Raw genomic sequence first — 21483 nt, 5'->3', positions numbered from 1 at the left:
CCGGCACTAATAATAATAATAATAATGATAATAATGATAATAATAATAATTTGAATCAATGGCCAGGCATGGTGGCACATTCCTGTAAAGCCAGCACTTGGGAGGTTGAAGCAGGAAGACTGCCGTGAATTCAAGGCCAGCCTGGGCTACACAGTGAGTTCAAGGCCAGCCTGAACTACATAGTGAGACCCTGTCTCAATAATAATGATGATACTACTACTAATAATAATAACAACAACAATAATAGGGCTGGGGATGTAGCTCAGTGGCTCTGAATCTGCCTAGCAAGTGCAAGGTCCTGAGTGTGATCCCCAGTATTAGAAAATAACAACAACAACAACAATAATAATAATAATTTGAGCCAGTTGAGTCAATGTTTTATATGATCCTGGCAAGTTTTAGTATTAATACAAAATAAATTGGAAAAAAGTTTCCCTTCTTTCTATTTTTTGTGAAGATTGAATAGAATGATTTTTTTTCCCTAAGTCTTACCGGGGTTAGCTTTTTAAGCTCCAATCATCGTAGCACCTAGTTTGTTTTGTATTGGTAATGCATGATTTATTTATAATTAGAAAATCATTCAACAAAGTATGTCACAATACCAGAACAGAGAAACATCATAATATCCTATCCTCTCAATAGGTGCAGAAAATGCAGCAAATAAAATTCTATATTCATTCATCACTTGAAACAAAAAAATAACTCTCAGTAATTTAAATCTAGATGGTAACTTAACCTGGTAAAAAGTAGATTTCAGAGAACTATAGCCATATGATAATATGAGGTTCAAGTAGAAGACTATCCATTCAACTTTCAACTTGAAATCAGCATGAAGGCAAGGACATCTGCTATCCCTGTCCCTGTTCAACCTGCACTGGGTATCCCCGCAAACAGAGTAAGGAGGGAAAAAAAGAGTTACTACCCAGGAAAGGGAGAAACAAAGCCATGATTTTTGATAGATGACATACTTGCATACACAGGAAATACAAAAGAATCCACAAATTCACAAATTTGATTAAGAGTTACTAAGATTACAGATGCAAAAATCAAATGTAGGGCTGGGGACTTAGCTCAGTGGCGCCGCACCTGCCTCACAAGCACAAGGTCCTGAGTTCGATCCCCGGTACCAGAAAAAAAAAAAAGAAAAAGAAAAATCAAATGTATTTTATATATGAGAAACAAAAAACAAAATTTTAAGAATGGTATCATTTACAATGACATAAAAATACCAATAAACTTCTTGTTTGTTTGTTTTTTTGTACCGGGGATCGAACTCGGGTTCTTGTGCTTGCGCAGCAGGAGGCGAAACCACTGAGCTAAATCCCCGGCCCCGACCAATAAACTTCTTGATAGAACTACTAATGAAATATAGAAGTAGAAAATATTAATCCTCTCTGGGAAACTCGGAAATCATGTTTTACTTCATTAAATTCAAAAGGAAAAGCGTAGGAGAAGCTATAAAAGAGAGTTAGATGGTCATGGTAGCGCACATGTATAAACCCAGCTACTTGGGAGACTGAAGCAAGAAGATCACAAGTTAGAGCCCAGCCTGGGGAACTTAGTGAGACCCTGTACCTCAAAATGTAAAAACTAACTAACTTAAAGGCTGGGGATAAAGATCATTGCTGTTAGCACCCTTGGCTTAATCCTCAGTACCGCCAAAGGGGAGAGAGGGTAGCAGACATATCAGTCATCCACAGTGCAAGCCTTATTTGGTTCCCAATTGAAAAGGAGGCAAAGGGGGAAAAAAGTGTGACATGAGACAAGTGAAAATTTAAACACTGACTAGGTAATTATTTTAGGTGCAAAACTAGTATGTGTAAGTTTTTATTCTCTAGAGATATATACTTAAGTAATATAGAAGAAACTATGGGCACTGAATTGTCCTTAAAATAAGAAGAAAGAAGGGGAAGTGAACAGGGATGTAGATCTATCAAGACTGGCCACCAGTTGGTTATTGTTGAGAGTTTAAATATATTTTCTATTGATTTAAAATTTTTCAAAATAAGTCAATTACCTATAACTAAATCTAACAAAAGATCAGAAAACCTCTCCACAGAAAACTCAAGACCTATCTAAAAAAAAAAAAAAGGCTGGTCATGGTGGTGCATACCCACAATCTTAGCACTTAGGAGGCTGAAGAAGAGGACTGCAAGTTTGAGTCCCAGTCAGGCAATTTAGCAAGATCCTGTCTCAAAATAAAAAATTAAAAAGTACGAGTGTGCAGAGGATGTATCTCAGTGGTATAGCGCTCTTGGGCTCGATTCTCTACTACTGCCAAAAGAAAAAAATAAGACATAATAAAGAGGGCAGGAAAAAAAAAAAAAAAGAGGGCAGGAATATCACATGGGCAGTGAAATATGGAAAAGATGTCACTCAGCTAGATGTGCTTATTGCTATTGTAATAAATTCACTTATGACACTCCATTTATGATATTCAGGAAGGTAAAACCAAGACATGATAAGCAGATCAGTGGTTGCTAGCAGTTTGGGGTGAGGAGGGCTGAATTTTAAAGCACAGGGGATGTTTCACTGCAGTAAAAATATTATATACAGGCAGATGCATGATTGAATGCATTTGTGAAAATCACTAGAATTTTACAGTAGAAAGAGTAAGCCTCAATGTAGGTAAGTCTTCAAAAATAAGTTAGGAGGAGGGCTGGGGATTTAGCTCAGTGGTTCCAGCGCCTGCCTTGCAAGCGCAAGGTTCCGAGTTCAATCCCCGGTACCAAAAAGAAATAAATAAATAACTTAGGAAGGACTAGGGGGATGTAGCCCAGTGGTGCTGCACCTTCCGATCAAGCGCAGTCCTGGGTTCAATCCCCAGTACCAAAAAACAAAAATAAAAATAATTTAGGAGGTCTGAAGAAATAATGACTACGAAAAGAAACTCTAACTGTATTAAAATGTATGATACAGTCTGCTTGAAGTGAGAGAGGGGAATGCTGACTTCAGCTACTTTGGAAATTAGGAAAGTGTGTAAGACTGACAGGAGAAGAAGTTTTCATGAGCACTGTGCTCAAAGTGGTAAGTTTCCCATGGGGAAATGGGTTATCAGTTCCAAAACAACTACATGTGTGTATCAGCATCAAACAACGACAGATGGTGTGGTCAGTGGTTTTACTGTTGGAGTTAGAGGTGACAGATGGCAAGAGTGAGGACTAGAATGACTCCTGGTAATGGATTATAGTTAAAGACATCATTATGGATTCATGCATAATATAATGTATGTGGGTGATTACATACAGAAATTTTCACAGATAACACATCTATTCCCTTGCTCCCCTGGCTAAGGGGGATAAGACCCAGTAGCAAGAAGCATGGCACTCAGTTTATGGTTTCTGGCACACTCTCCAATAAAAGGATCCAGGGCTCCTGGAGAAATGATTCATTCTAGGACAGGAGGAGGACAGGAGCAGGATGAGTCTGGATCCTGCAGTTTTAGAAAGGAAGAAGTGCTCAAAACAAAGGGTAAGGGGAGTATGTCAAGAGCTGACTGCAAAAGCTCCTAACAGCTAATACTGGGCAATCTAAGCTATCAACTAAATAAAACAGAGCCCAGGGCAAATATCCCTGAGTCCATGCTGGCATATCATTAAAAATGATTGAATAAATGGGGAGGAGAAAGACAAATCTGACATGCAGAACTTTAAATACTTTATGTAAATATAGATGTTCCTCAACTTATGATGTGGTAATCCACTGTCCAGATAATTCACTATCAATTGAAAATGTAAACTGAAATTGCCTACTGGATATACCTAACCTAATGACCACCTTGGCTTAGCCCAGTTTGCCTTAAACATGCTTGGAACAGTCACATTAGCCTACAGGTGGGCAAAACCACCCACCACAAAGCCTATTTTACACCTCAGGTTATCACACCAATGTAACACTGGCAACACAGTACATGGGGAGCAAGGTTGTTTGTCCCCTCAGAATCTGTGGCCAATAGCTGTAGCTCACTGCCCTGCCAGCAGCATCATGAAACGGTATCACATTACATATCAACTAGTCCATGAAGAGATCAAAATTCAAAGTACAATTTATTTCCCTTTTTTTTGGCCTGTGCTAGGGAATGAATGTAGGGCCTCACACATGCCAGGCAAACACTCTACCACTGAGTTACATCCCCAGCCTTTTATTTTTTTATTTATTTTATGACGGTCTCCCTAAATTGTCCAGGCTGGCCTCCAGCTTGAGATCATCCTGCCTCAGCCTCCTGACTTGCTGGGATGCCAAGGGTCCACCACCACACCTGGCCTCTCATTATTATCTATTGAATCAGTATTGCTTTCATACCATCGTGAACTCAAAAACTGTAAGTCAAACCAGTGTAAATCAATAATCATTTCTAGTCCACTCTCGAAGTGAAGCATAATATTCCACCACTAAATGGTGAGTTGTGTACATGACTTCCCTCCAAATAACACAGAATGATAAGGAGAAAAAGAATCTGGCAGTGGAGGAGCTGGACAAACGCGACCTCAGCAAGGTGATCAAGAGCAACACTGTCGGCGCTAAGTTGTGTTCACAGGATGAGGATGACACTTTGTTTACCTCAGTGAACTCACCCTCAAACCCTAACTTCAGTCTAATCACATGAAAATCATCAGACAAAACCCAGGTAAGGGACTTCCTACAAAACATCTGACCCATGTTCCTCAACACTGTCCAGGCCAAGAAAAACGAAGGATCCGTTTTAATTTCACCCTTTTCATTCCTAATTGCATGGATTTAAGCTTTTTCTTTCCTTTTTTTATAACGTTGGCTAAGGGTTTGTCAATTTTGTTTATTCTTTCAAAGAACCAACTCTTTGCTTCATTTATTTTTTGTATTGTTCTCTTAGTCTCCATTGCCTTGATTTCTCCTCTGATCTTTATAATTTCCTCCCTTGTATGAACTCTGGGTTTGTTCTGCTCTTTTTTTTCTAGAAGCTTGAGTTTCAGCATTAGGTTGTTTATTTCAGCTGGCTCTGTTTGCCTAACATGAGTATTCACTGCTATGAATTTCCTTCATAAGACAACTTTCACTGTGTCCCATAAATTCCGCTTGTTGTATTGAGGTTGTCATTTAATTGTAGAAACTGTCTGATTTCTTCTTTAATTCCCTGGATGCACATTGAGGCCATACTCTCAAGTGAAATAAATAGCACACACATGTGTAAATACTGAATCATTTCTCTGATGTGAGAAACTGTAAAGTGTAAATAAGGATCAAAATGTATATTAGATAATGTGAAATAGGAAGAAAAGGTCCAAAAGGGAAGGGGAAGTGGGAGGGGTGGGGAAAGAAAAGAAGGAAAAGGAATAAATGAGAAAAGGAAAAAATGGAAACAAACCCTTTGTAAATAGGGAGGCAAGGAGGGGTTGAAGGGAGGGCAGGAGAATGGGGGAAAAATAAGAACCAAGAAATATCATGTAAAGGTACAAATTCCCAATGATGAATGTCATCATATGATATCGTATACCTAAAATGTACCAATAAACTTTATAAAAAAAGAAAAAGAAAAACCAAGGAAGACAGACACAATCACAGAAGAGAGGACCCTAAAGAGACACAATGAGTGAGTGACATCGTGGATGGGATCCTAAAACACAAAAAAGGCATTAGGGGAAGACCAAGGAGAGCTGGGTAAAGTATAAACTTCCATCAACAGCAGTGTGTCAATATTGGTTCATTAATTCTGACAAATGAATCCTAATGATGTGAGAATGTTAGCAGGGGAATAGCTTTAGTCTACATGAGAACTCTGCACTGTCTCTGCACATTTTTCAGTAAATCTAAAACTTTCTAAAGTAAAGTTTATTTTTCAAAAATTACCCTGAGATATCACTTCTCCCTTGTAGATTAGCAAAAATTCCAGCTGGCAAAGAGTTTAACAAGTTCTGTTGATGAGGGTGAGGGTATAGCTCAGTGGTAGAGCACTTGCCTAGCGTATCTGAAGCCCTCAATTCCATCTCCTGTGTAGGACAACAAAGTCTTCTCAGCGTCCACCCCTCTCCCCAAGTTATATAGATGTACGGCTGCAAAAATCAAGTTGGGACAATACCTATGGAGGGAATTTTGGTAGTATCTAGCAAAATTACCTAGGGATTTACTCTGACCAGCAACAAAAACAGACTGGAAAAAGGAATGGATGTTGCCTGAGGGTGCTCAGTATTAGGTAGAAGGCTTAGCACGTATTCATCTCAGGATTCAAGCCCTGGATTCAATCACTAGCACCGAAAGAAAAGAAAAAGAATAAAGAAAGGCTGCTATCTCTCTACTGAGCTATGGAGTGATATCCACAATATCTTATTTAGGGATTGGGAAGAGAGGCATATGAATATACCAGTGGTGCCTTGGTTGACGAATTTAATTTATTCCATGATTGGGAGGAAATGGCCAAGGTCATGCTGGTCAACCAATGTGGAGTTCTCAAACAGAAGCAAAATTTTGCCGAATGCTTCTGTTGGTGAACTCCATTGTTCATGAACAGAAGCATTAGTGAACCAGGGTGTTACTGTGTATGTACATATCATATTTTTTAAATGAAGGGTAAACTAAAGGAGATTAAGAGTTTATTCTCGGCCATGCCACTGCTCCCAGCACAGAGGAGAAAGCTTCTGAGCCACTGTACCACCGCTCCCAGCATAGAGGAGGAGGCTTCCGGGCCACCATAGTACTGCTCCCATCCCAGAGGAGGAAGTTTCCTCATCACCATGCGGAGGAGGTGAGCCATGTGAGCGCCAGCAGCACACCACACCACACCACACCACACCACACCACCCCACCCCACCACACCACCACACCACACCACACCACCACCACACCACACCACCACACCACACCACACCACCACACCACACCACACCACCCGCCCCCCCCCCCATCGAAATCAGAAGAAACATAAACAAGCCTCAAAACCAGACTTCCAGATCACCTACAGCAACCCAAGGGAAATGAGATGGAACACTGATACTCAACCACCTGGATTCCCTGAACTGGCAACAAAAGAAGATCTGGAAAAAATGAAATCACGATGGAATCCCAACATAGGAAACAAATGGAATCCATAAAACAGATGCAAACAATTTCTAGGAGATTAAAAACTCCATTTAAAGTCTATGCAGCTGAATGAGCCAATTGTGATTATAGAATTTCAGATACAGAAGATAAGATTGCAATTAGTGACCAGGAAAAGAAAAAAAATATTTTTAAATTGTAAGGGACAGGAGAAATCAATCCAGCAGCTGCTAGACAATGCAAAGAAGAATAACATAAGACTGACTGGAGTCAATGAAGAAACAGGAGGCAATGAAGGTCACAACTCCATGAGGGCCAACAGAGCAAATCCATCAGACAAGGCAAGAAATTAAAGGGAGAGGGGGGGGAAATTAAAAAAGAGCCAACAACAGGAAAATAACATGTCAGTGATAAGTCAATATGTATCAGTTATAACCATCAATGTTAATGGCTTCAATTCACCAATCAAAAGAAATAGACTGGCAGAATGGATTAAGAAGCAAAATCCAACAATATGCTATATACAAGAAACCCACCTAGTTCAAAAAATACAGTTTGTGATATTTCTAGTAAAATGTTTGGAAGGAGAAGAGCCAAAACCTAAGTGTTTCCAGACCAGTGTATTTTCACTGCTGGTAAGCCTGTCTGTTCAGGCACCGAGGTATACACACACAGATACACACACACTAGCCCCAACAGAAGGTCTTGTCTAAAGGCAGAGAGTCTGCAATGCTGAGAGATGTAGAACAGCCAGTGGGAACAGAAGAGCAGTTGGAGTTGAGCATCCATCACCACCTTCATTCTCTGTCACCTCAGTGCAAAAATGTGAGGAGTGACCCAGGGCCACCAGGCTGTAAAGGACTCCTTCTCCTCTGCACACTGAATTATCCACCATTTTTCTTCAGGGCAGCAGAGGATCAGCAAGCAGGTGGAATGGGGTCCTGCTGAGGTTTCTGTTACCACATACAAGGAGGATTTCTTGGGACAGCCAAGAAAGCGGTCAGGGGTGCAGCTCCTCTTTGCAGAAAACTATGTTCTCTTTGCAAAACCATAAATAATGGTATATGTAATTCCTTCTTTATTTTACTTTTTTAACTTCTTATTTGTAGTTCCTTCTTATAAACAGTCATTTGCCGGGCGAGGTGGTACCTGCCTATAATCCTAGCACTCGGGAGTCTTAGGCAGGACCACGAGTTTGAGGCCAGCCTGGGCTACATAGTGACTCCAAGTCCAGCCTGAACTAGACAGTGATTTATCTTTAAAACAATTCAAAAAAGGAGTTATGATGTGTGTCCACAAAAATGCAAATCATCAAACTCAAAATAATTATTGCTAGACCTGTTCCAAGAATACTCATTTATAACTTGGTTCATTAAATGTATGGGAGAAAATGAAAGTAATCAGCTACAGTGTTTCCTGACACCTGAAAAAATATTACTGCTGCTCAGTTTTAGCTGTCAGGTTCTTGGAATGTGCATGTTACACACAACACAGCCTGAAGACCTGACGGGGGAGGCCAGGACATGGAGGAAAGGGAGAGACCACACCTGGGCCCTGTGGCACCTGAGGCAGGAGAGTTCACTGGCTGCTGGGAGGTGGGATGCAAAGGGAAGGAGAGAAATGGGTGAGGGTGATCGGCCAGGTGCAGAGGATGATATGGATCGGAACAATGAGCTGCAGTGAACTGAGTGAAGTCAGGACCTCACAGGCACCAGCTCATTTCTGCCTTCCCAAGGAGCTCTGATTAGCACAGCATGCAGCTGTGTGAACAGGCTCAGAGAGGACCTGTACCCACCCAGGTCAGGACCGTACAGCTGGTCAGAGGAGATGTTTCAGGATTCAGAACCAGAACAGTCTGACTCCAAGACTCCCTTTCTTTAAAACAAAAATAAGTTTGGCCGGGGATTTATCTCAGTGGTTACGTCACCTGCCTCATAAGCGTAAGGACCAGAGTTTGATCCCCAGTACCAAAAAAAATTTTTTTTAATTAAAAAAAGATAAATTTCAAATGCAGGTATTTTGTACTATAACTATGCCCTTTCCAATTCCATCTCTCACCAAACTCTCATCTTGCAGCCTATTTAACCTGGTAGGTTCCAAAATGCCAACAGCATTAGCAGGGTGTTGATCTACTGCCCTTGCACATAACATAAACAACTCTTCCGTGTCTTCACATTCAAAATACATTGGAGGGGCTGGGAATTTAGGTCAGTGGTGCTGCCACCTGCATCACAAGCGTTAAGGTCCCGAGTTTGATCCCTGGTACCAAAAAAAAATAAAATACCTTGGAAACTTTGTCCTTCTTTTGCATGCTTGGGTACAAGATAAAATGGGTGCTTTCTGAGTTCAGTCCTGATCTTTCCTCCAAGCCATTTTTTGACGGGCAGGCCATCCCTGGTGCTTGCAGGCCAGCTACCCTGTGGTTCCAAAGCAAGGATTATATCCACAGATATTTCCTTAGACTCTCCAATGAGAAGTGTTACAGCAGGGCTCCCACATTTTTTCCTCTCCATAACGACATCTGTTTAAATGTATCAACAGAAAGAAAAGGTTTATTGATCTGATTTTTTCTGGAAATTATGTAAGTATAATTGAACATCTTCAAAATGTTAAGTAGAAAGTATTAGTTCCACAACAGAAACTGTTCCCACTAGGTAGAGTGTCTTACTCACCTAATCATCCTTTACTGACACCTACAATAGGGAGGCACTGACAGGATGCCTTTAGTCCCTGAAGACTCTGGGGCTTGAGTGTCTGTGACTAAATCTCATACAGAACAGTGGGTGGCAGGAGGAAGACAACTGCAGAGGGGAGCATAGCACAGAGACAGCAAGCTTTGAGACCCAGGGGATGCAGGGAACAGGAAGGGGTCAAACCAGGGCTGGGAAGTAGCTTGATTAACTATTCAATTCAATGGAGACGTTCCACTTAATAGAGGAGTGGCAGAGGCACTGAGTGTGAGGGGAGGAGGAAGGCAGCCTTAGGTGCACACGAGGATTTTTGTAGGGAACAGGGAAAGGGGCCGTTACTAGGATCTCTGCAGTGAGTCCTAGTCTCCTGCAAGCCACAGCAGCACAAGGTGAATTAACTTATTATACAGGAAAGGTAGAAAAAAATGAGACTTGGAGAAGCCGAGCTTCGGGTCTGATCAGCGCTGGGCTGGGCAGCAAAGCCGAAAGCTCCGAGTTTGCCGCACCTTTTATTCAGTACATCAAGAGAAACAGATGTAACAAATGACTTGCAGAGAGTTTAGTACATCCGGATAAACAAGGTGTAACAATCCAAGCACAATGAGGAACTGAGTAGATGTTTGTTCCTCCCAGGATGTCTTCAGCTGGTGTAATCTGGTCCTGGAGCATCACAGCATCACCAGATCGTTGAGGTCTCAGTTGTGACCAAAGGCCAAAATGGAATTATGTCTCAAAATGCCATAGCTGGCCTGTAGGCAGAAGAGCTAGGCCTAATCAAATGATTTTTCCCTAAAATTATGTAGCATTGCTCCCGACAGATTTTGGCCTGCAAACTGGTTGATGTTGATTCCATCTTCCAGAACAGCAAAGGCAGAAGAATGACTGGACTGAACCAAACTACTTTAGATCCCATGAGCTCTACATGCCCAAATGCACAGTCACTGGACAGGCAGCTTTGGGAGCCAGGGATGTAAGAGCAGGAAAGACTCTCAGGTAATGTTTCCAAGAGGATCCACACTGAGCACAGAGGAGAAAATGCTGGAAAAGGGCACTGGCACAGCAATTCCTATCCAGAAAAAAAGAAAACAAAGAAAGACAAGAAGGAACGATGGAAGGGAACCCTAATTCTGTCAGCTGGACACATGCTCAAGGTCCAGAGTTCAATCCCCGGTACCAGAAAAAAAAAAAAAGAATCAGTCTGAGTATACCAGAGAGACTGTGTTGTGTAATTAAGGGGAGGTTGATTGAAACGGTGATTAATCATCCACGTCACGATGTCTACCCTCTTACTATTATTATGTCTCCATTTCTTAAGAGTCTCTGGTATACAAATAAAACTATTTTCTTTGTATTTAAAAATGCTGAAGAAATCTGCATATCTGCGTACTTCTTACCTATTGTAACTTCTGCCCTTCTGTCACCACTGAAGAAGTAATCTCCACCTGTCAAAGGCCACCTCTCCATGTAGGCTCCACATCCCTTTCCCCTTTCCTTCTCAAGCACTTTGCTCTTTGATTATTCCCTCTCCCTCATCAGCCATCTCTCCCTCATTGCAGGATCATTTGCACACAAAAAATCACTGTCTTCCACTCTCCCTTGGCCCTACACCTTCCTCCTTCCCATATTCATCCATTTCTCTGCTTTCTCTTTGTTGTTCCTTGAGCTGGCCAAGCTCCTCCCCAGTTGCTATCACTTCCCCCAGTTCACTCCCTTAGAGCACCCACTGCAGCTTGGAGTTTTATGCTGTTTACTCTGTGTCCCCACTAGACTGCAAGCTCCAATCAGGGATCCCACCAATTTCCTCAAAGCACATTTACCCAGCAGCACAGGCAGCAGTTCAGGAAATATTCAATGGAATCCACACAAGAAAAAGTCAGCAGTTAAGAATACCAAGAAAATGCAACAGACTAAAGCCAAGGGCAGGGATGTTTCTAGCAGGAGGTAGTACTCAGTCGGCTGCAGACAGGCCAGGAACCATCAGGAGAGGAGGGAGTGCATAGTGCCAGTTAGTAGGCAGCATCAGAACTTTAAGGATCAAGTCAAAAGTCTTACCTTTGATGTTTTTAATTTCTTCCTTAATGAGTTTTCTAAACTCTGACAGCATCTTAGAAGCTGATAAAAACTTTCCTTCTACAAACTGACTCAGAGGATTTCCTTGAGGATTTCTTTTGAATTTCACAAAGTAATAGGCACCGCTGTTAGAATATTCCTCTAGCTGAATTCTGGGGACTTTCAGTTTAAACATGACATCAAATTCATTAGGCACAGAAATCTAGGAAACAGTAAAAATAGTACAGACATGTTTGCTTATGAATATTTTCCAAGCAGCTGAAATTTTCTGTGAAATTTCCACTTGAATCCTTACTTTGAAAAGCAAGAAAAGCAAGAATCCTAATATTTAAACCGTTCAGAAGCGGGACTACTGAAGCTGGGGTTAGGTGGAAAAGTACTCTTAGTTTTAGTTTGTAGATTCTACTCTCAATTCTCTCTCTTTCTGTCCATAAGCAATTATTATTTTTATAATTAAAATAATTTTAGATCACACAATGTAATCTTTTGAAATCTATACCAGTTGGATTTTTCTGAGTTTAAGGTTTAATAAAACACCTTTAGGATGTTACCTTTTATGTCACAAGATGCACGCTGCACCCACCCTCCTGTCGCCTGACTGGTTGAGCAAGAGCTTTCAAGAATCTTCTTTCCCATTTCAAAATAGTAATTTAGCAATCATAATAAATATTTTTTTCTATATTTAGAATAGTGTAAATCTTTGCTTAGTCGGGGGTACGCCTTAACAACTACTAGACTGCACTGTTTGATACAGAACAGAGTGGCCTATTCACCACATGAAATATGGCGAGTCCAAACTCGAAGATACTGCGCAGTGGGTTCCCCAAATCCACAAGCTGAAGTTCTAACCCACAATGTGACTGCAGTTGGGAGACAGGGCTTTGAGGCAGTAACAGGTTAAATAAGGGCACAGTGGTAGGGCCCTAATCCAGCAGGACTGGCTCCCCCTACGGAGAGGAAGAGCATGGATGTGCATGGCATGCTCCGAGGACTGCCCTGGGGGCTCAGCGGGGAGGCGGCCAGGAAGAGGCCACCTGATCTCAAGACTTCTGTCCTCTGGACCTGTGCAGACACAGCTTGACTGCTTAACACTCGGTCCATGATACTTTGTCACGGGCACCCCAAGCTGACTGGGACAAACTGTGAGGGTGAAACAAACATCTGAGGAACATCAGTAGGAAAAGTGAAGTCAGAGCCTCCAAAACTGTCATAAAAACAGTAAGCAGGAGGGCAGAAATCATCAAATTCAACTTTTCCAGAACTCTAGAAATCTTTACTTAACTAAAGATTGGCAACGAATCGAAGAGGATTTATTCAAAAAAAACCGTTGAAGCTGGACATGGTGGCCCACACCTGTGATCCCATCACTTTGGGAGGATGAGGCAGGAGAATTGCAAGTTCAGTCCCACTCTGGGGAATTTAGCAATTTAGTGAGATCTCGTCTCAAAAATTAAAAATGAGGTAGGGATGGTGAAGAACTTGGGTTCAATTCCCATGTTGGAAATATGCCCCCAGACTCACTTTCTTGGGGCAGATAATAAAGCACTCAGACACCAAGAAATCTCCACAAGGCAAGGTTTTACTTCCGCAGAAGGGCAGAGCACACTGTGCAGGGAGGCACAGTAGACTCATTTTATCCTTAACATGAGAAGCAGCCGACCTTGTCCCCATTTGAAGGTTCACAATCTACCCCGACTGGTTTAAGCCATGGGAAGGGAGGACCTGAAGGGTTGCTGGGCAGGGTGGATAAGAAGGAAGAGTGGGGTATGGGGGACAGAAACTCTCTGGCTGTGATAAGTTATCTTTGTCAGCTGTGTTCTCAGAATCTAAACTGAGAAAACGTCTTTCGTAGCTTAGTGTGCTTGAAGAGAAAAAGGGTGGGGGGAGGCAGCCTAGAGTGAATTAGAGTTCAAGGTGGAGACACTGTCTTGTTCATATTTTTGACTGAAAAGACTGGGCAAGGCTTCTCACATCCAGTACCAAGGAGGAAAGGAAGGGAGGGAAGGAAGGCAAAATAGTTCAGTTCCGGTAGGGACTGAACGGCTGTGCCATTATAACCTGCCTATTTCTAGCCCCGTGAGCACAGAAACATCCCCGTTCCCACTTCCTGTCAGGGAATCTCCATCAAGGGTTACTGAAACACCACAGTCAGCCTGCCTCCTTGGGAAAGTCCTGTAAGTGGAATCAGATAATATATACTTTTAAAAGGTCTATCTTTTCTAAATATTAAAATAGAAATGCTGAACCAGTTGGAACAAAGGTTAGGTAGAACTCTTGAGGATATTGGTGTAGGAAAAGATTTTATGAACAAAACCTCAGTTGCCTGTGAACTAGCACAAACAATCCACAAGTGGGATCTCTTCTTATTAAAAGGCTTCTCTGCACAGCAAGAGAAACCATCAGCAGTGTGAAGAGACAACCCACAATGTGGGGAAAAATCTTCACCTGCTCTTCCTCAGACAAAGGTCTACTATCTCGAATCTATGAAGAATTTTAAAAGATCAGACCTCTCAAATTTAAAGACCCAATCTGAAAACGGGCATCTGAAATGAACAGACATTTCTCAGACAACGAAATAGAAATAGCAAATAAATACATGAAAAAATGTTCCACATCACTGGTCATTCGAGAGATGCAAATGAAAACAATGCTGAGATTCCACTTCACTCCAGAAAGAAAGGCTGCCATCATGAAATCAACCAATAACAAATGCTGCCAGGGCTATGGGAAAAGAGGAACCCTGCTTCACTGCTGTTGGGAGTATAGACTGGTGCAACCACTGTGGAAATCAGTATGGAGATACCTCAAAGAACTAGGACTGGAAGTCCCATTTGACCCTGCTATTCCACTGCTGGGGATCTTCCCCAAAGAATTAAAAGAATCATACCACAGTGATATATGTGCACGCATGTTCATAGCAGCGCAGTCTGTAATAGCTAAAACTTGGAAACAGCCCAAATGCCCATCAACTGGAGACTGGATCAAGAAAATGTGGGTTTTTTTATAAAATGGAGTACTACTCAGCCATAAAAAATGAGAAATTAGAGACATTTATAGCTAAGTGAATGCACACTGAGGCCATACTCTTAAGTGAAATAAATAGGACACACATGTATAAATACCAAATAGTTTCTCTGGTGTGAGAAACTGAAAGTGTAAATAAGGACTAAAATGTATAATAGGTAATGTGAAATAAGAAGAAAAGGGGCAAAGGGGAAGGAAGTGGGAGGGCTAGGCGAAAGGAAAGAAGGGAATGGAATTAATATGAGAAAATAGAAAAATAGGAACAAAATCTTTGTAAATAGGGAGGAATGGAGGGGTTGAAGGGAGGGCTGGGCAAGGGTGAAAAATAAGAACCGAGAGATTATGTGAAGGTGCAAATTTCCAATGATGAATGTCATTATATTGAATACCTAAAATGTACCAATGATTAGAAAGAATAATGGATAATGCAAAATAGGAAGAAAAGGTCCAAAGGGGTAGGGGTAGTGGGAGGGGCAGGGGAAAGGAAAAATGATGAGAAATGGAAAAAACGGAAATAAAGTCTTTGTAAATAGGGAAGGGAGGAGGGGGTGAAGGGAGGGCTAGGAATGGGGAAGAAATAAGAACCAAGATGCATCATGTAAAGGTACAATTCCCAATGAGAAATGCAATTGTGTTGTATACCTACAATGTACCAGTAAAAGAATTTAATACAAAAAAAAGATCTTTTTTCATTGAGCATTATGTTTGTGAGATTTAACATACTGTTGTATTTACTGGTACTTTATTTTTCATGCTATATAATATTCCGCTGAATTAAAGAAAATACCAAATTTATTCCGTTGATGGTTGACTCATTGCCTGTTGTTTTTTAAGTGCTGGGGATAGAACCCAACCCTTTCACACAATGTATAAGAGCTCTACCACTCCATTTTTTTTTCAGTACCAGGAATTGAACTCAGGACCTTGTGCTTTCCAGGCAGGTGTGGTGCCACTGAGCCACATATCCAGCCCACCATTTTTTAACTACTATAAGTAATGCTGTACTGTGCTCTCTTGTACATACCTTTTGGTGAACAAGACACTCATTTTTATTGGACGAACATCCAGGAGTGCAATTGCTCCACCACCAGACAGGCAGCACTTGAACTTCAGAAGATATCACCAAGCCTCCTCTCTCTCCCTCATATTCTCTCTCTCTCTCTCTCTCTCTCTCTCTCTCTCTCTCTCTCTCTCTCGGAAGGGACCTCTAAGTTCCCCAGGCTGGCCTCAAATTTGCAATCCTCCTGCCTCAGCTTCCAGAGTAGCTGAGATTACAGGTGCACCACGACACCCACCAAAATTAATAATTTTCTTTTTTAAAATTAATAATTTTCTTTTTTTTTTCTTTTTTTTGGTACCGGCGATCGAACTCGGGTCCTTGTGCTTGCAAGGCAAGCGGTGGAACCACTGAGCTAAATCCCCAGCCCAAAATAATAATTTTCTAAAGAGGTAGTATTAATTTACCCTTCCATCAACAATATAAAAAAAATTTTCAGTTACTCCCACATTTTCAACACTTCGAGTTGTTCAGTTTTGCTTTGTCATCACTGTCATTTTGTTGTTAATTTTAGCCATCCCAATGGACATGTAGACTTTCATCATGGATTTAATTTGCATTTTTCGTCATGATTAATGCTGTTGAGTGACTTTCACATTTATTTCTATTTGAACTGCATATGAAACTGTCCAACTCTTTTGCTCAATTTAAAATTGATCTGTTCATCTTTTCTCTTACTGGTTTGTATGAATCCTTTATCAAATATATGTTGTAAATATCTTCTCTAAGTTGTGGCTTAAGTCTGTCAATGGTGTCTTTTGATAAATAGAATATTAATTCTAATGAAGTCCAATTGATCTATTATTTATGATTAGCAACTTCAGCATCCTGTACAGCATCACAAACTGGGCATGGTGGTGCACACCTGGAATCCCAGCACTCTGGGAGGTTGAGGCAGGAGGATCTCAAGTTTGAGCCCAGCCTTGGCAATTTAGGTACTTACCAAGACCTTGTCTTGAAATAAAAAAGGGTTGGGGATGTAGCTCAGTGTGAAGGGCTGGGTTCAGTCTCTAGCAAAAGAAGGGAAATAGGGAGGGATGGAGGGAGGGAGAAAGGGAGGGGTAATATTTGCAAATGTCAGTATTTTCCCATGTGAATATTTAGTTGACTCAGTACCACTTATGAAAAGAATATTCCGTTCCCTCCTGAATACTTTGATACTTATTTCATGTACTGCATGGAATTAATGTATATGTGTGGGTCTATTTCTGGACTTTCTAGTCAATTAGCCATCTGTCTATAATTGCATCAATAGCACCACTTCATTAGGACAGCTTCATACTAAGTCTTGCTGTCCGGTAGGGTAAATCCTCTAACACTTTCTCCTTTAGGACAGTTTTGGCTATGCTAAGTTCTTTGCATTTCCACATAAATCTTTTCATCAGTTTGTCAATTAAAACACTGATGGGATTTTGCCTGATACTGCACTGAACATGTAGACTCAATATGAGAAAAACTGAACATGATATAGCTTTCCATTAGTTAGTCCCTCTTCAAATTTATTCAATACTGTTTTGAAGTTTCAAACATCTTTAGTAAGATTTATCCCTAAATATTGTTTTTAATGCTATCGTAAATGGTATTTTATTTCATTTTTCAGTTTTTTGCTAGCATATTAAAATAGTTTGATTTTGATTGACTTTGTATTCAACAACCTTGCTAATTAATACTTTTATATAAACCTAATCAAGTGATCTACACATAACAATTTTACGGTTCTTTCTGCAGCCTTCTGCATTTCATTTCTTTTTCTTGCCTTTTTGCATTTGTCAGGATTCAGTCTCCATTCTTTTCTTTTCTCTCTTGCAGTGCTGGGCATAGAGCCCACGCCTCCCACATGCCAGCGAAGCCTCTGCCACTGAGCTGTGCCCACAGCCCACCAGCCTCCATTTGCTTTCTGTACCTCTTTTGGACAAATTTAAACGCAGACACCCTAGGGTCAGCAGACAAAGGAGGAAGGAGGCTTAGCACAGTGCGGCCTGGTCCTGGTCACAAACAGGCTCGCTGTCAGTGCTGTCCCTGAGCTATTTCTGCCAACCTGGAAACACCATGAGCTCTTGCATTGGACCTGGGGAGCACAGAAGGCAGAGCCAGAAGCACTGCCCAGTAGGTTGGCTTGACAGGCACGAGGGAGCCCCTTTCTCAGCATAGCTGTCTGGGTGTCATTAGGGCCCCCCCCCCGCAAGGACCCTGTGGACTGAGAGTGAAGATGTCACCCCTCACCCTTGAAGCCAACTGTTCCACTTCAGTTCCAACAGAAACCAAACTCAAATAGGTGCACTGGGGTGGGAACGGCAGGATGAGGTCAATTTGTTGCTGGAAGAGGAGGTAGAGGTTGGGAATCCTTTATCTGAAAGGCCCAGAAGACAGAAAAGTTCAGATTTAGGAGTTTTTGGATTTCAGAAAATTTGTGTGCCCTTTACCTTTAGAGCATCACTAATCTGAAACAACTGAAAATCTTTTTTGTTTGCTTGTTTGGTTTTTTGTGGAGTTTTTTTGGTACCGGGGATCAAACTCGAGTCCTTGCGCTTTTGGGACAGGCGGTGGAATCACTGAGCTGAATCCCTGGCCCTTTTATTTTTTTTTTTTTTACAACTGAAAATCTTTTGAGCACCAACAAGATTTTCAAATGAAGCATGCATAACCTCTATGTGAAAATATCTGGGTAGCCTGTCATGCCGCTCAGTGGCAGAGTGCTTGCCTAGTATGCATTAGGCTCTGGGTTCAAGTCCTGGTATAAAAAAAATAGCTGAGTAACCCCCTAAATGACAAGTGAGGGGTACACTACCAACTGTTTCAAACCTTCCACAGGGCGGGCATGATGTCACATGCACATAATTCCAGTACTCAAGAGGCTGAGGCAGGAGAATCAATACAAGTTGAAGGCCAGCCTGGGCTACACAGTGAGTTCAAGACCAGCCTGACTACATAAAAAGACTGTGTATCAAAAAACCAAAAACAAAAATAAAAATAAAAACAAAATAACCTGTCACAGAACTCTCTTATGTTGTACAGGTAATATCCATATGTAAAATAAGTGCAAGAGTTGAACAGGACAAGTGCAAGGTCTTGAGTTCGATCCCTGATACCTAAAAAAAACAAAAGCCTAAATATTTATGGAAATTTAAGCCCAGTATGGTGGCCCATGCCTGTAATGCCACCATTTGGGGAGGCCAAGGCAAGAGGAGCACAAGTTCAAGCCCAGCCTAGGCAATTTAGCTACTTGGTGAAATGCTGACTCAAAAGAAAAAAAATTTTTTTATTGTTACATATTTGAGGTACAAGAAGTTTAAATTCAAGTGGAGCACAGTGGCACACACCGGTAGTCCCAGCACTCGGGTGGCTGAAGCAGGAGGATTCCCATGAGTTTGAGGCCAATCTGGGCTACATAGTGAGTTCAAAGCCAGCCTGAACTACAAAGCGAGACCCTGTCTCTAGAAAAAAAAAATGTTTACATCCGGAGATTCAACATGGCTGAAAGGAGGAGTCACATTGGACCTACTCAAAGAAAAATCAACTAAAAACACAGGTAGTTAGAAGAAAGGGAGGAACATACATCCTGACACCAAAACCAATCTGAATAAGAGACTTATAGATCAAATAAAACATAGGCATGGGACTTCATAAAACAGCACATCAGCCCACAGGGCTACCAGCAGCACAGGCAGCACTGAGCAAGAATTGCCACTCTGGGAAATTCCCAAGCAACTGATGGACTGAAAAGGTGTGCCTAACTCAAGGCACATAGGATAGATTTGGGAAATAAGGCCTCTTGTCTCTTTTGCTTTCCTCCACACAAAGGACACTACAGTCTGGCAGTGGATTTCACTGGTAAACACAGAGCTAAGTGACCAGAAATCTGCTCCCTCCCCAACAGACGGCCTGGCAGCTCCTTTTTTTGTTTTTCTTTCTGTCATACACTCCCAAGTTAGAGACCACAGAGCAGCAAAGGTGGGGAAAGGAGTGAGTGGTGATTAGTGGCTTGAAAGAAAGACACAGACACATGTGTGGGATTTGAGCAACCTCAGGTCATCACTTAACCCCTCCAGAAAGGAGACTGAAGTGGAACTGACCAGCCTTAGGTTGTGTCTGCAGTGGTGACAGCACTTCCACCCTCACTCATCACCACCACCACCCTTCCCTTCAACAGGTGCGAGGACAGGATAGTGAAGTGCTAGTGGGGGTGAAACAGAGGTGGCTGTGCAAAGACCAAGTGGAGCCAACTGCACACAGGAGTGGGAGCATCCCTGGGCTAGTCCTGCCTGAGGGCACCACAGTATCTCTAAGGAATAGGTATTTCCTAGGGAAGCGTGGATACTAATGATAAACCTATCTGCCATAAGAAATTTATAAGCATCAACACAACAAACAAAACCAAAAAAAATGGAAAATGATATAACACAGAAGGAAAATGCAATCCCAGACCTCCAGCTGACCTAGGACAAGTACAGGAGACAACAAGATAGAGGAAATCAGAGGTCACCCACCTGAATTTTCTGAAATGATAGAAGCAGAAATAAAAACATAGATGCATGGGCTGGGGATTTAGCTCAGTGGTTCTGCCACCTGCCTGGTAAACGCAAAGTCCTGAGTTCGATCCCCAGTACCAAAAAAAAAAAAAAACACAGATGCATGAGTTATATAGAAAATCTCTCAGAAAAAAAGAAATGATAATCAAAGTGAAGAACATGCTCAATGAATCTAGAGGAGACACAGATTACAAAATAGAGGAACTTAGGAAAATGATGGAAACCATGAATGCCCAACATAGGAAAGAAATTGAAACCATGCAACAGATTCAAACAGACATCCAGGAAATTAAAAATTCAATTGAAAGCACTGAGTTTCTGGACAGACAGAATTTCTGATCTAGAAGACAGAATTTCTGATCTAGAAGACAAGACTGCAGTTAATGACTATGGAAAGAAAGATATCTTAAAAATGGCAAGGGAGGGCTGGGGATTTATCTCAGTGGTGCCGACTCCTGCCTTGCAAGCGCAAGGTCCTGAGTTCGATTCATGGTACCAAAAAAAAATGGCAAGGGACCATGAAAAAGTGATCCAACAGCTGTAAGATGATGCAAAGAAAAACAATATTAAGATTGTTTGGAGTCAATGAGAAAGTCAGAGATAGTCCCAATGCCATAAAAAGCCTTTTCAAAAAAGTAATGGCAGAAAACTTCCCAAACATGGAAAAAGAATTTCACACACAAATACGTGAGGCATACAGAATTACAATTAGCCATGACCAAAATAAATCTATACCAAGGCATACAATTATCAAGATCCCAGAAATTCAGCACAAGAACAGAATACTAAAAGCTGTTAGAGAAAAGAAAGAAATCACCTACAAAAGGAAAGCCCACAGAATCAAAGCAGACTTCTCAACACAACCCTTAAATCAAGGAGAGCTTGGAGTAAAGTATGTCAGGTTCTGAAAGATAACAGCCTCCAACACAGATTGATATACCCTGCAAAACTGTTTTTCAAATTCAATGGAGAAATAAGATACTTCCATGACAAATAACACTGAAGAAATTCATGATCACTAAACCACCTCTACAAAACGCCCTGAAGATATTTTAGAAAGAGATAACAAAGATCGCAACTCCAAGAACAGCAATAGAAAAAGGCC

At 41.4% G+C, this 21483-nt stretch overlaps 1 protein-coding gene across 7 annotated transcripts in view; it reads right to left on the bottom strand.

Moving 5' to 3' along the window:
* The window catches only part of Cgas (cyclic GMP-AMP synthase), an 88711-nt gene that overhangs the window by 52257 nt on the left and 14971 nt on the right, over positions 1 to 21483 (bottom strand). For 6 of the 7 annotated variants that reach the window (XR_015449834.1, XR_015449833.1, XR_015449836.1 and 3 more), the window contains 2 exon segments: positions 11751 to 11970; positions 9293 to 9529 (listed from right to left, as the gene is read on the bottom strand). Coding sequence is in view for 3 of the 7 variants with exons in the window: in XM_087207568.1 (XP_087063694.1) it covers positions 9293 to 9529; positions 11751 to 11970 (457 nt within the window). In the remaining 4 variants the exon portion in view is untranslated. 7 annotated transcript variants of the gene reach the window in all.

Source organism: Heterocephalus glaber, unplaced genomic scaffold, assembly GCF_053883595.1.
Source record: "Heterocephalus glaber isolate CG9 unplaced genomic scaffold, H.glaber_assembly_v1.0 deba00000818, whole genome shotgun sequence".
NCBI lineage: Eukaryota > Metazoa > Chordata > Mammalia > Rodentia > Bathyergidae > Heterocephalus > Heterocephalus glaber.
The sequence above is the reverse complement of the archived record's forward strand: the minus strand, read 5'-3'. Positions and strand labels throughout refer to the sequence as shown.